The 16,526-nt window shown below is 35.1% G+C and overlaps 1 protein-coding gene across 1 annotated transcript in view; it reads left to right on the forward strand.

Annotated features, from left to right (window-relative positions):
* Nucleotides 1–16,526, forward strand: part of ABCB1 (ATP binding cassette subfamily B member 1) — a 99,122-nt gene that overhangs the window by 25,492 nt on the left and 57,104 nt on the right. The window contains 1 exon segment of the mRNA XM_049776430.1: nucleotides 6,498–6,622. Within this exon segment, the coding sequence (XP_049632387.1) occupies nucleotides 6,498–6,622 (125 nt within the window).

A 16,526-nucleotide genomic window follows, 5' to 3' on the forward strand; every position in this document is an offset into this window, starting at 1 on the left:
ATGTTGACTAGAGTGGCAAGAGGGGGCAACCCTGTCTTGTGTCAGCTTTTAGTGGGAATGCTTTCTGTTTATCTCCATTGAGTATCATATTTGCCATGGTCTTGTGGTAAATGGCTTTGACTATATAAAGAAAAGTTCCTTTCATTTCCATCTTGTTGAGAGGTTTTCTTTTTATTATTAAAGGGTATTAGATCTTATAAAATATTTCCTCTGCAACTATATATGGTCATGTGGTTTTTTTCTTTTGTTGATATGATATATTATGTTAATTGACTTGTGAATGTTACATCATTTTTGCATCTCTGAAATGAAACCTACTTGATCATGGTGTCTGATGTACTTGATGAACCATTGCATCTTATTTGCTAGGATTTTATTGAGGATATTTGAATCTGTGTTAATCAAGGATATTGTTCTGTAGTTCTGTTATTTTGTAGCATTTCTGTCTGCTTTTGATATCAGGGTGATGTTATCTTCATAAAAACTATTTGGGAGTATTTCTGTTTCTTCAATTTCCTTGAAGAGGCTGAAAACAATGGATAGTAGCTCCTCTACAAAGGTTTGAAAGAATTTGTTAGTGAAATATCTGGGCTTGGGCTTTTGTTTTTGAGAAGACATTTTAATCACCATTTTAATTTCATCAATAGTGATGGGTCTATTTAGATATACTAGATCATCTTGGTTCAAACTTGAGAGGTTATTTATCCTCTTCTTCCAGGTTCTCTTGTTTTGTGGCAGAGTTTCTGAAAGTAGTCTCTCATTACCCTTTATATATCTGTAGTATCTGTAACAATCTTCTCCCTTTTCATTTTTAATTTATTTCTGTCCTCTTTTTTGTGAGTTTTGCTAGTGGTTTATTTATCATGTTTATTTTTTTGAAGAACCAACTCTTGATTTCATTGTTTCAGATAGTTTTTGGATTTACCATTCATTGATTTCTGCTCTAAGGTTTATCATTTCCTTCTATCTTCCTATTTTTAGTTCATTTTATTGATAACTTTTCAATTTTATAAACTGTGTCATTTTTTATGTTGGCCCCTTCTTCCTTCCTTAGGAGTGCTTGCCAAGCTACAAATATTTCTCTTAGTACCACTTTAGCTATGTATCACAATTTCTAATAATTTATGTATTTGTTCTCCTTTGGTTCCAGGAAACTTTTTATTTCTCTTTGATTTCATCTCTGACCCACTGGTTGTTCAGTAGTGAGCTGTTTAATCTCCAGGTTTCAAATTTTTTTCCTTGTCTCTGTTTATATAATTAACTTCTAATTTCAGTACATTATGATCTGAGAAAATAGTTCAGACAATTTCTATCCTCTTGGTTTTATGGAGGTATGTTATATGGTTCAGTGTGTGGTCTATCCTGGAAAATGACCCATGGCATTGGATAAGAATAGGACTCTCTCTTCTATTTCTCTCTCTTCCATTTCTTACTTCAGAGATGTATATTCTTGTTAGGTTTTAGCCTGGTTGACCTATCAAGGCAGTGTTAAAGTCTCCCACTATTATTGTTTTTTTCTTTATGTTTTCCTTCAAATTTGTCAAGAACAGTTTTAAATATTTTTCTGCCACCTCATTAGGTTATATATGTTTAAGAGTGTGATTTTTGCCTGTTGTATGTATCCCTTGATTATTAGGAAATATCCATCTCTGCCCCTTATAACCTTTTAAAGTCTAAAGTCTGTGTTATCTGATGTTAGTATGGCCATCCAGCCTTTTTAAGGGAGTTGTTTGCTTGAGTGATTGTCCTCCAAATTTTGACTTTGAGTCTTTGTTCTGACCATTCAGATGTATTTCTTGTAGGCAGCAAAACATTGGATTCAGCTTTTTGATCCATTTTTTTCTACAGGTTTCTCTTACTGGTTCATTTACTCCATTAACTTTGAGAGAGATGATTACCATTGGATTTAGTGTCATCTTTTTGTAGGAATTTGATGTGTCTGTTGGTCTGTCTTTTCTTAAAGTTGACCTCATCATTTAAGGCTGATTTTGAGTCTATAAAGTGTCTGGGCTGTTATTATCCATGAAACTGTGTATTCTTCCTTCAAACCTTAAGTGTGGCTGGGTGAAATGTTCTTGTTAAAGCATTCATTTTGTCCCTATATCCCACCACTGCCTTTCAAGCTTTGAGAGTTGCTTGTGAAAAATCTGCTGTAAATCTTAAGGATGGTCCCTTGAATATGATTTCCCTTTTTGATCTTGCTGCTTTCATTATTCTATTTCTATCTGTTGGATTCATCATTGTGACTAAAATATGTCTTGGGGTGCTTATTTTTTTTAAATCTCTTTTGTCTGCTACTCTTTGGGCATACAGGATTTGGTTGTATGCACTCTCTCTACCTCTGGGAATTTCTCTACATTGATGTCATTGACTGTTGATTCTTCATGGGCATTTTCTTCCTGGGTCTCTGAGATTCTTACATTGTTTCTGTTGAGTTTATCAAAGATTTCTATTTTTGTCTGTTCACATCCTTTCTCGTGGACTAGTTCTTGAGGTCTGGTTTGAATTAGAGGGCTTCTTTTGAGTCCTCTTGACAAAATATGAAGAAAAATAAGAGCACACACAAGTGCATGGGAGAACAGTATTCTAATTTTAATTTTTCAGCTAGGAGTTATATAGGTAGAGACTGCTGGTCACAGGTATAAGGAGAATATTTACAATTACAAAGCAGAGCTTAACAATAAAACAGTACATCAAGCTGATGGGTGTAAGCAGTAAGAGTTCTGACTTACAAAGGAGAAGGTTAAATTTTACATCTGGGGCGGGAAGGTAGCCCTAGAGGTAGGGTGTCTGCCTTGCAAGCGCTAGCATAGGGCTAGCATAGGACAAACAGCAGTTCCCCCGGCGTCCCATATGGTCCCCCCAAGCCAGGGGCGATTTCTGAGCACATAGCCAGGAGTAACCCCTGAGAGTCAAATGGGTGTGGCCCAAAAACAAACAAAAAAAAAGTTTTACATCTCAAAGCAGTTTCCAACAAGCTAGCCTCAGATGTAAAATAAGGGATTATTGAGAAGTAAAATAAATCTAGTCTTTTTTCTCTTCACTGGGATAAGCTCTGTTATTTTAGAGGTCAAGTGAAAGGGAGAGCTAAGTCTACAAAGGTGCAGTACTCAATTTCTGGGGAAAGTCAATAGCCCAAAATCTGCATTCTGGTCAAGCCCTTGTATCTCAGAAGCAGATACTACAAGGGCAATTTGAAGAGAGAGAGAGAAAAAATATTGTCTTTGATTTGGTGCTAAAAACTATCCAGGTAAAGGGGTTTTAATCAAGGCTATATTTTGCCTGTAAATATCATCAGAAGGGAGAATTAATTTTAAGACAAATAATATAAAGGGAATATAATGTCAGTACCATAACTTAAATCTCAGAAATATTTTCAGTGATCCATGCAGGGGTGAAATACTTCTGCAGCGAGCCTCTGGTTAAATATTTCTTGGGAGGTATACAGAATAGCTATCAACTCTAAAGGTTTAATGAACCTTCTGTCCATGGCCCTCATAGACATGCAGAAATTCCTGTTGATGATGTGATATTACATTCTTGTTATTACAAATTTTTAAAAATTGGGACTGGAGCAATAGCACAGTGATAAGGTGCTTGCCTTGCACACAGCCAATTCTGGACAGATGGTGATTCGAATCTCTGCATCCTATATTGCCCCCGTGCCTGCCAGGAACAATTTCTGAGCCCAGAGCCAGGAGTAGCCCCTAAGCACTGATGGGTGTGACCCCCCAAAAAACAACAAAAATTAAAAAAGGCATTTTTATATAGATAAAAAAAAAACAGCACCAAAAATTAAGAACAGCAATCTAATCCTGGTGGTGACAATGTGGAATTCAGAAACTGTAATCTATTTGGAAATTCTTTTAGCCATATTGGTCAAAAATAGCATGATGGCTGGGATACCAGTTATTATCTATCTTTACAAGGACCTAAATATAGGTTGGTTGTTTTAGTATAATAAAAACTGAAAAAACTTTCCTGACACTGAGAAGTTAATACAAATAGTTAAAGCACTTTTATGCAAGAAAATTATAAGGAGCAAAAAAAGGGGGGTGTAATACTAACTTCTTCTGTTCCTGTCATAAGAATAAAAAATTAAAGTTTAGAATAGAAGAATTAAACAATAGAAACAATAGAAAATATAAACAAGCTTTGATAGGAATATCAGTGGTTTGACTGCTAATCTTATTTGAATAAAACAATAAATCTATATAAGACAGTAAAATTATATTATATATATAAATTATAGTATAGTTGTTTTGTTAAAAAATAGGCTTAACAAGAAACATATATATATGTTCTTGCATATATATGTATACATACATATATATATGAGCAAGAAGCAATATTTTTAGTTTGAGAGTCTGCAGTCATGATGCATTTGGATGTCAACTGTTTCCAGCAGTTCCCAGTAGTTACAGCTATCAGTGGGAGTTTCCAGGATGATCTGCATTCTGATCCCTTCATGGTCACCACAGGATGGTCTGCATTCTACCTAGGAGGCTGTTTCAGCTGAATCTGCAGGGAGTCCTTTCTTTGTCCTAGTGACAAGGCATTCCTGTATGTTTTTTTTTTCTGCAAACCTGCAAATTTAGCTGGCTGTTAGTGTAAGAAAAGCAATAATATTGTTGCTTACTCTTAACTGGGTCCAAGAGAAAATATCTCTAGACCTGTATTAATTTTTAATACCCTAAACATTTTCAGGGAAAGCTGCAAACTTCCCTAGTTCTATATCATCTTGAAATAATGTCATCTTGAAATCTACGTCATTTTGAAATAATGAGGGAGTGTGGGCAAAAAGGTCCACCCTCTGTCTTCTTTAGGGTGGCAAAGGTCTGTAGTTTCTACCTATATAAAAGGATGAAATTGTATGCTAACTTGACTTCAATTGATGAAATTGACTGGTTTGGTTCTGCATTTTCAACTTCTGAAAAAGATCAGATTAATTAGACAGTGGAATATTACTTGAACCGATCCGGCCCTGGGGCTGCAAGTGGTCCTCTCTCTTAGGGAGGACAGAGCTTTCTCTGAAATGATAACACAGAAGTTAAGTCAGAGTATCCTAGCATTATTTATTTCAAAATTGTTTTGAAGCAAGGAAAAATTTTCATAATCACAACATGCTCAAATGTATTCTTGGTGTTGGTGGTCGCTTACTCATAATGTTTTTCAGAGTGTCTCCAAACAGACTCTCCCTTTTGCCTCAGTCCTTAGTGGTGGGGGTCACCTACCTCACCACACTTTCCAGGGCCAACAGATCCAGTTTTTATTACAAGACCTCTGAGACTTGAATTGATATGTCAGAGTCTGGTTTCAGAAAGATTCACTCTATAGTCTATTAAGTCTTTGAAGCTATCCTGAATCTGAATATATTCCAAATCTGAATCTCTGTGAGCAAATTACTTAGCCTCTTTACCTCTTTATTTCCAGATATAAAGTAGGGGAAGTAATGTTATTTTACTGTGTAACTTAGAATAAATGAGGCTCTATCTATATAAGGAATCTAGTACTGTTTCTTTCATAAAATAAATGCTTATGAACCAAGCAGAAGTATCAAAGAACATCCATCATCTACTGTCTAGATGTTTTGCCCAGGAACATCTGAAAAGAAACTGTTTGCATTGGCACATGAAACCTTCTCTAGGTCTTCTAGTTCCCGCAAATTCTTGGACCCCTGCATTCCGTGTCTTCTTCTCTTAAAACCTCAGAATATAGTACAATTCACATTTGCTATACTAAACAAAAACCGTGTTTCCTTTACCTCTCAAATTTAAAATCTCACCCAAGTCCCATGTTTATTTTTGTTTGTTTGTTTGTTTGTTTGTTTTTTTGGGCCCCACCCTTTTGATGCTCAGGGGTTACTCCTGGCTAAGTGCTCAGAAATTGCCCCTGGCTTGGGGGGACCATATGGGACACCAGGGGATTGAAGCGTGGTCCTTCCTTGGCTAGAGCTTGAAAGGCAGACACCTTACCTCTAGCGCCACCTCGCCGGCCCCAAGTCCCATGTTTATTTATCAAGAAGATTTATATAGTATTTAGTGAAAAATGTAGAATTTATCATGTACCTTTCAGTCTAAAAAGAATTCCAAGTAGCTTATTGTGTGTGTATGTATATGTGTGAGTACACACATTAAAATTTAGAAAATCATGAAGTGGAGAGATACTACAAGAGTTAAGATACTTCTCTTGCATGCTGCCAACCCCAGTTTGATACACAATAATACACCTGATCTTCTGAGCTTTGCAAGAGACCACTCCTGAGCACCACAGGGTATCAAAAAAATTGATGAAAAAAATGAAATAGAAAAGAACATTATGAGCAATGACCAATAAAATAAATGACATAATAAAATAAATAAAATAAAATGACCAATAAAAATCAGATTTTGTTCTATACATAGAGTATTAGTGCAACAAAAGATAAGTTAATTTTACAAAAAATACAGTTAACTTTTTGAATATTTTAAAATATCACAAAAATAATTTTTAAACAGGTACTTTCTTCATTTACTGATAAAGAACTCTTGGCATATGCGAAAGCTGGAGCAGTAGCTGAAGAAGTCTTGGCAGCAATTAGAACTGTGATTGCATTTGGAGGACAAAAGAAAGAACTTGACAGGTTTGTGTTTCTATTTTTTAGTTGATAAAAATGTGAAATATTTTTGTAATCCTGTATACCCTTCATATTGACAATGTTGATTATAGGGTTTTCTCTAATATATGTATCTCTTTATAATGTTTACTGGCTATTTTACAATATAATATTGTAGAAAATAATTCTGCTTCTACTTCTTTTTCTAATAAATTATATACTTTATTTAAACAACATGTTTATACTAGCTCACTTCATGAAGCTCACTATAAAGAGTGGTGAGTGCAGCTGTAGAAATAACTACACAGAGAACTACCATAATCATGTCAATGAATGAGGGAACTGGAAAGCCTATCTGGAGTACAGGTGGGGGTGGGTTGGGATGGAGGGAGATTTGGGACATTGGTGATGGGAATGTTGCACTGGTGAAGGGGGTGTTCTTTACATGACTGAAACCTAATCACAATCATTTATGTAATCAAGATGTTTAAATAAAGAAAAAATGGGAAAAAAGATGTTTAAATAAAGAAAAAAAAGAATATTCTGGAGTTGAAAAATTAATACTTTATAGGATAACTGATACCTGCATCCTATTTTACCTAGGATAGGTCTAATTTATGTCTCTTTTTCTGGCTCCTTTCAGTCTTTTTTTTTTTTTTTTTTTGGTTTTTGGGCCACACCCGGCGGAGCTCAGGGGTTACTCCTGGCTATCTGCTCAGAAATAGCTCCTGGCAGGCACGGGGGACCATATGGGATTCGAACCAACCACCTTTGGTCCTGGATCGGCTGTTTGCAAGGCAAACACCGCTGTGCTATCTCTCCGGGCCCGCTCCTTTCAGTCTTAAAAGTACTCCAGTTTGGACAAATGATGTAGACACAGTTTTTAATAGGAATCTAAGTTTATTTTACATGATCTTAGATAACTCATAGTTAAAATGATTTAAAAAGGGACATGATCAGAAGGGTTTGCCTTTTTTATTTAGATAGCATATTTATTATCAATTAAAAAGAGTTTAACTACATGGTCTTTCAAATTTTTTTGTTATCTGAATTTTACTAAATTGACATTTTAATAAAATATTCTCTACATAAAAAAATAAACACCATGTTTACAAAGTTGTTTCAGTCATACATTGTATACCCCTTAACCAGTATTCATTTTGCACCACCAATGTCCCCAGGTCCCCTACAGACCTCCACCTGCTTGCTTCTGAAATGAATGTGGAGGGTAGTATGCTGAGTGAAATGAGTCAGAGGGAGAGGAATAGACATAGAATAATCTCACTTATTTGTGGGACATTAAGGGGAGAAAATACAGTATGGTAATAATATCTAGGAACAACAGAGATGAGGATCAGAAGGATCAGTCAGTAGGAAGCTTGCCACAAAAAATGGAGCAGTATAGTTAGGTTAAGTAAGGGACCATCATAACAATGACAATAACTGAAATTTGACTCTGGACAAGAACTAGGTCTGAAAGGAGATGAAAGTGATATGCATGGTAACCCTTAATTAACAGTATGCAAACTATATTGTCTGAAAAGGAACAAAGAGAGAGGTAAAATGGTTGTACTTCAAGTGGAAAAATAAATACCTTCTTAAGACTAGATTATTTTATATCTCTTATGATCATCTTTTTCTATCTGTTTTAAAACTTTTTTTTATGTTTGGCTTTTGGGTCACACCTACTGCGCTCAGGAGTTACTCCTGGCTCTATGCTCAGAAATCACACCTGGCAGGCTTGGGGGACCATATGGGATGCCAGGATTCAAACCACCATTCATCTGCATACAAGGCAGATCTCTACCTCTATGCTATCTCTCCAGCCCCTGTTTCAAAACTTTTTATACTGTATTTTATTTCAGTTGATATTGCTTTATAACATTGTATAACACTATTTATATATAAACCTTCTCACCTCTACAATTGTATCTGCTATGCTATATTCATCATCAGAAGTTTAGTTATCATTTGCTACTATCTAATTGATCTCCTCTTCCTATTCTACCCAAGCCACCCATTTATTTCTTACTAAGATATAATTGCCATATACTGTCAACTTCATTATTTTGTTTGTTTGGAGGCCACACCTGTTGGTGCTCAGGACTTATTCTTTTCTGTGCTCAAAAATCACTCCAGGTAATACTCAGGACCATATGTGGTACTGAACCCAAGTCAGCTATGTGTAAGGCAAGCACTTCACCCTCTGTACTGTCTCTTTGGCAATCAACTTAACTTTTTATGCTCTAAGAATGACTGGTTTGGATAAGGTATGTGATGGAATTTTAATCTTTGGTGCCTTTCTCTAGGCATTACTCAGTTGAATTATACTCTATGAGCGGGAAATAAACTAAAAATTACAACTGTACAAAAGTTCAAAGTTTATGTTTAGTATTTTTTCTTACAACTATTTCTTTTAATTGAGCTTTTGCGATATAGATGTGCTGCGGACTTTTTATCATAATAAGATAAAAGTCCCTAAGCAGACCTTAGTAGGTTCATTTTCCCACTGGGAATCAAGGGGGTGCACAAAACAGATGAATATGAAATATGAAATAAATGAAACCACACAGAACTACATGGTGAAAACAAGAGGGAGAGAGGCCAGAGAGAGCCAGAGAGGCTTTATTGGGCCTTATATAGATGGATTTTTGGGCGTAGCCAGGGAAAAAGGAAAAGGGGATGAACCAATGAGATCAAAGCTAGAATTAGCATATGAAGAGAAAAGGTAAAGAGAAACCAGATACCTTTAAGGAAATTGGGGGAGAAAGAGAGATCACAGGAGCTCAGCAGGAGATTTTTGTCGGCTTTGGTACTGTCCTCCTTTGTTAGAAAGAAATACTGAGGCCTGATTTCTAATAATGGTCAAAAATAAAGAGAGAGATAGTCACAGCCACGTTTAGAATTATAGCCAAACAATCCACGCAAAGGGTCAACTGATTTGACTACTCTAAGTGGGCCTTTTTGGCAAATAATTCTTTTTCATGAGTGCACTACACCTAAGAAGGCTAAAAAGCACTTCTGATGTGTGCCCTTCCTGAGTGGGGTGTAACATAGATGGAAATTTATAATATGAGTATATAAATATTGAAATTTATGATATTCATTTGTTCCACTTAGAAGCATGGGCTTTATTTAAAATAGAATATATATGATAATAATCTATATGGTATTTTATATGAACATATGTACTAGTATACAGAAAATTCTAAGATTTTTTTTTGCTCTGGAGTTAAACATTACTTGGTAAAATCATATAGTCAGACAAATTAATACATTATAGAATTATGCTCATCTGCAAAAAATGACAGGTTGTATAAGATTGAATTTTTAAAAAAATAATCCTGGGATAGAGGTTGCCTCTATCTCTTAAATGCAAAGATAATGTAACATAATACAAAGTATTTTATTTGATGAAATGGGGAAAACATAAATATATACAATTCACAGTAACTTTTTTGTTTTATTGTTTTCGTTTTTGGGCCAGACCTGGTGATGCTCAAGGGTTACTCCTGGCTATGCTCTCAGAAAACGCTCCTGGCTTGGGGACCATATGGGATGGTCCATCCTAGGCTAGCGCGGGTTAAGTAGATGCCTTACCGCTTGAGCCACCACTCCGGCCCCAACTCATAATAACTTTTAAAATTATGAACAAAAAATAACTCCCTGCTGAAGATCTCTGGAATCCCATATAATTCTCTGAGCACACCAGATAACTCCTGAGTTCAGAGCTAGGAGTAACCCCTGAGCCTGGCTGGGTATGGCCCGAAATAAAAAGAAAAAAAAAAAAACTTTCCTGAGCTAGTGGGTTATGCATTTGCAAGCACATGGCTGACCTGGGTTTGATTCTCAGTACCATGTATGGTCCTTGAAGTCTACCGGGAATGATTCTTAAGTGTAAAGCCAGGAATAAGACAAAGATAGCCAAGAGTAGCCCCAAATAAAAATAATAATTTTTCTAACTTAATAAAAAGTATATGCTAAAAATCTATAGGAAACATGCTTAATAGCAAAATGTAGAAAGCATTCCTTTAATCTAATGAGTGAAGTAGATATTAGATATATATACTAGTTATATTTCAATTTATTGTGTGATATTACTTAATTATAAGATCAGAAAACAAAAATTATAATAACTTTTAAGCAAGAGGAATATTTAACACCATAACATTTGAAAAACAAGAAGCAAATCAGTCATTCACAAAGGATGTGGTTGTCTACACAGAAGTTTCTGTACAGTCCACAGACTAAAAGCATAAAGAATTCTGGGTATTTAGCATGATTCAGAAAGTAAAAGCATTCCTATGAAACAGCAATTAGCTATTAGAAAATATATAGTATTCAGTCAATTTTAAGAGTCATTTTTTAACTATACTTTATTGTCTCTAAAATTGAAATATTTCTCTAACTTGTCTCATTTTGCAGTTAGAATGGTTTTGAGTTAAAGTCAATTTTTTTTCAAGCAGGAGTTGTATTTGCTTCTGCTTCTTACCAATCTGAAATCACTACACGTTACATTATTTGTCTAGGAGATTTTGGTCACAATGGTAGTTTGAATTCATACAGAGGTAGTTTGACCTCTCTGGGTGCTGACCTTAAAGTTCAAAATCTCAGGGAAGGATTTTTGTTTTATTTTGTTTTGTTTTCTTCCTGTGGTATATACTTATATTGGGTGAAGCATTAGCTTTTCATTTTTGCATTCTATTTTGTAGTGATGCTAGTTCTTAATACTATGTAAAACAATAGCATCATTATTTAATAACTATTAAAATTAATGAATTGAATAATATCTCTCTTGTATTTTCATTTGTTTGTTTATTTGGGGATAGTGGATTTGGCCACACCCAGCAGTGCTCAAAGACTATTTCTGACTCTTACCTCCGGAATGATTCCTTGTGGTGTGCAATATACTATATATGTGCTAGGAATTTAAATTAGAGCCTTTGTCCTTTGAACATTTTATTAAAAAGGATATTAGCAGGGCCAAGAACAGTGGAGCAGATGGTAAGGCTAGCCTAGGATAGACTGTGGTTCGATCCCCCAGTGTCCCATATTGTCCCCCAAGCCAGGAGCGATTTCTGAGCACATAGTCAGAAGTACTGAGCTTCACCGGTGTGGTCCAAAAACAAAACAAAACAAAAAAAAAGATATTAGCAACAGGTAGATCTTAATGTATGAGATATAATTTAGGTGAGAGAAAAAAAGAATATTGTAGGAAGAAAGCCTGTTTTCAGAACTCGAGTAAATCTCTTCGTTTTCAAATGATGAATACCTGAATACAGAAATATTTTTCTAAAGAAGATGGTTATTAGTTTTTAATGATAAGAATAAGTAGATCATCTTATAAATCTATGTTCAGAGATTCACTTATAATGTATTATAGAATAATTTCTTTGGAAGATAGGGAGTATAATAATATGGATATTTGAAAGGACCTTTTTTCCTTTGGATAACTGGAAATTAGCTTTACCTATCAATCTAATTAGACAAGACTAAAAAATAATGGTCTAAGTGTTATGTATGTAAACATTTCCATAAGATTATTATGTCACTGATCCTACCTAATCAATAATTGTGTCCTACCCTAGGGTGTGACCTGGCATTCTGCTCCCACCTAGGGTGGTACCTAATTCTGTGGTATAAAAGCAAGGGTTTTGTGGAAGGCAGGAGTTTTTTTTTTTTTTTTTTTTTTTTTTTTTTTTTTTTTTAGTTCATTCCATGAATAGATCCATCATATATACTACCATGCCAAGCACTATTTTAAATTCTTTTCTTTTTTTTTTTTTTTTTTTTGGTACATCTGGTGACATTCAGGGCTCTGCACTCGGAAATTGTTCCTGTCAGGCTCGGGGGACCATAAGGGATGCTGGGAATCAAACTGGGATCCATCCTGTGTCGGCTGCATGCAAGGCAAACACCCTAACACTGTGCTATCGCTAGGCCCCTATTTTAATTCTTTAATAATCAGAAGTAGGTGTAAGGGCCTTTATGATCCCAAGTCAAAAAAGTAAGGTTGATGGATGTTCTCACATATAGAGTAACAAGAAATGAGAATAACAGACATCTAATGATAGCAAGCCTGTATTACAGAAATAAAATTGCCAAGTAAGGAAGGGAAAAGAGAGGAATGAGAAGGCAGAATGGTGGGATAGAAGGAGAAAATTGTGTATGCCAAAGTCTTAAGAGTTGACACTATTATAACTGTGACTAAAGCTACCAAAAACAAAACAAAACAAAACAAAACACTTCCGTGTTGGAGAGTTAGTACTGAGTTTAAAATGTGTATACCCTGCATGTGCTCCAGCTGGATTCGATCCTTTTCATCTCAGTGGCATTGGGTATACCCTGATGTTTTCCAGGCACTGTCATTAGGGTCGTCCTGGTAAGACCCCACAATAGACTCCCACTTAACCATCTAAGAGATACTGGGGGGAGGGCATTGCCTATGAACACTATTTAGAAGTACTAATTGGATAACTAATCCCTAATGAAGCAAAGACAATACCAAATAGAGACAAACCTTTTAAGTATTGTCAATAGAACATTGACAAGAGGCTACAAAGGAGATGCCTGGGGTACGGACTTGTTAGAGTGGTAGGGTTTTGACACTCTGGGATAGGGATGATGTAGCATGGTGCATATAAAATAATAAGATGGAAACTGTTGTAAATCACATTGCCTTAATAATAATAAGGTTTAGGGGAAAATGAAATCATGAAATTTTCCTATATGTGGATGTACATGGAAACTATTATGTTGACTGAAATAAGTCAGAGGAATAGAGAAAGACACAGAATAGTCTCATTCATCTATGGGTTTTAAGAAAAATTAAAGGCATATTGTAATAAGGCCCAGAGACAATGGCATTAAGGGCTCGAAGGGCCAGAAAGACCAGCTCACAATTTGAAGTTCACCACAAAGAGTGGTGAATGCTGTTAGGAAAATAACTACACTAACAACTAGCATGACAATATTAAAGAATGAGAGAAGTAGAATGCCTGCCATGAATACAGGCAGGAGTGGGGGACAAGGGAAGCATTGGTAGCGGGAATGTTGCACTGGTGGTGGTGGGGTATTCTGTTTATGATTGAAACCCAACTACAGAAAAAAATCTAACCCTATCAAAAGCGTCATGCTTTTCAAAGAAGATGCTTTTCAAAGAAGAAATACAAATGGCCAAAAGGCACACGAAAAAATGCTCCACATCACTAATCATCAGAGAGATGCAAATAAAAACTATGAGGTACCATCTCACACCACATAGACTGGCACACATCACAAAGAACAAGAACAATCTGTGGAAAGAAAAGAACTCTCATTGCTGGTGGGAATGCCACCTAGTCCAGCCTTTATGGAAAACAATAAGGAGATTCCTCTAAAAACTGGAAATTGAGCTCCCATATGATCTAGCTATACCACTCTTAGGGAGATACCCTAGGAACACAAAAATATAATTCAAAAATTCCTTCCTCACACCTATATTCATTGCAGTGCTATTTACAATAGCCAGACTCTGGAAACAACCAAGATACCCTTCAACAGATGAATGGCTAAAGAAACTGTGGTACATATACATAATGCAATATTATGCAGCTGTCAGGAGAGATGAAGTAATGAAATTTTCCTATACGTGATGGACATAGAATCTATTATGCTGAGTGAAATAAGCCAGAGGGTAAGAGAAAGACACAGAATAGTCTCACTCATCTATGGGTTTTAAGAAAAATTAAAGACATTATTATAATAATTCCCAGAGACAATAGAGATGAGGACTAGCTCACAATATGAAACTCAACACAAAGAATGGTGAGTGCAGTTAGGGAAATAACTACACTAACAACTACTATGACAGTCTTAATGAGTGCGAGAAGTTAGAATGCCTGTCTCAAATATAGGCAAGGGTGGGGAAGAAGGGAGAGGGGCATTGGTGGTGGTAATGTTGCACTGGTGAAGGGAGATGTTTTGTTTATGACTAAAACCCAACTACAGTCATGCTTGTAATATGGTGCTTAAATAAAGATTTTATATATAAAAACAATCTTTAACAATGAAACTTATATCAACACTGTGTCCCTTCTGAGGGATTAGTCTAGAGATTGAATCAGAACAGAATGTAGAAGCAAGTGGGCCAGGGAGAAGATTAATGGAAGGTGATATAGACAGTAGGTAGAGATGGATACCTAGATTTGGGATATAATTTGGAAATAAAATAGATAAATATTTTCTCTAAATCAAACATAATCTTTTTTTCTTTTCTTAATTTATTTCTTCTACATAGACAAATAATTAAGTTATCTTACTTTCTCTTCAAATTAACATTGTAATAAGTAGCTAAATCTCTTGGACCTTAACTAAAATTTTAGGTTAATTCAATAGTATATAAGTGGTTTTTATTCTCCTTAACTTAAAGATTATATTTTCTCTTTTGTGTGTCCTGCAGATGTGCTTATCTATTTATTTTTCTTAACTCAAGTTTCTCCTTGCTCTTGTAAGTGGCTTTTTGCATCTCATGGCTATTGGCATGATGTTTTCATATTATTTAAGAATAACAATATTTCTAATTAAGAAGACTTTGTTATATAACTTTATTTTTAAAATTTCTACTTCAGTTACCATCTTGTGCTTAAATCTTTCAGTGAACAAATACTATAATATCTGGTCTTGTATGTGTTTTTTTTTTATTATAAAACTAATCAAAAAGCCTGCATAAAAGAGTATTGTTTGTGTTTCTTTGCACCTTATCCCCTTCTCTTCATTTGTTTTTCCTGGCATCTAAATTATTTTCTTCCTTGCTGTTGCTTCCTGTGCAAATGTTTCCTCTGGCTGCATGGGACAACAACATATCAGTGAATTGATTTCTGCATTAGTCTCGGTAAGCAAGAACTCAAAGAAATTAACAGGGTACTATATCATAAATGTTTAAATTCCTTAAATGTAATTATGTGTAATTTTTGTCTAGTAGTACTTCCCATCTCAGATCAACTCATAAAAATGCAATACTTCTATATATGCACATATATATATTAATCATGTTTTTCAAAAATGTACCTTTCAAATATAATTGACAAATTTAGAATTTACTATTAAAATGGGAGAAACTCTAATAATATGTGATATCATGTACATTTTGTCTGGCATGCTTTTGTAACTGGTAAAATGCCTACTAAATTTTTTTTACTAGGCAAGAAAGAATGCATGCTCATTCTGAGTAGGACTTGAACTCTACTATATAGCCTAGCTAATGGAATCTTCAACACAAAAGTGAAACAATAGTTTGTGTCATCTGTATAGTTATGTTTCTATGGGTAGAAATCTTCAAAATATGGATTATTTCCCATTAAGAAAGTAAGTTTTTCTATTTTGAAAGTTAAGAGCTCCTGTCTGTCTGTTCTAGACTCTGCAGGGCATTTGCAGTAAAAGGATAAGACAGATTTAAGACTGAATTTTAATCTATTCTATTTCACTACTAATTTTATCTTGATTCTGTATTTGCAAAGATCTTACTAGTTTTCTCCATGTCTTCTCTCCTGAGAAGAATAGTCTACCATATTTTTTTTAAATGAAGGCTAATTAGAAATGAAGACCAGACTGTCCAAAGGTTTAAAAAGTACCTAAGTTATCATTTGAGAGCAAGAATTAAGATATTAGTCCTGGAGATAGAAAATCTGTCAATGGTTTCCAACATTATTTTGTTTCTGTTTTTGTTGTTTGCTTTCTTGCTCTTTACCCTCTTTCCTATAATTCCTTGTATTTGTCCTCAGAAGTGTCAGTGGGTGTTCTCCAAGTTTGGTTAATAAAGAATAGACTTCCTACTGTTCCCAGGTTATTAGATCAGAGATAGGCAGAGATTCTTAACCCAGAAGGTAACTCAAAGGCCATGCCAAACCTGCTTACTCTAGAAGTCAGCAATCATGACCTGACAGATGGTGAA

Source organism: Suncus etruscus, chromosome 1 (assembly GCF_024139225.1).
Source record: "Suncus etruscus isolate mSunEtr1 chromosome 1, mSunEtr1.pri.cur, whole genome shotgun sequence".
Lineage (NCBI taxonomy): Eukaryota > Metazoa > Chordata > Mammalia > Eulipotyphla > Soricidae > Suncus > Suncus etruscus.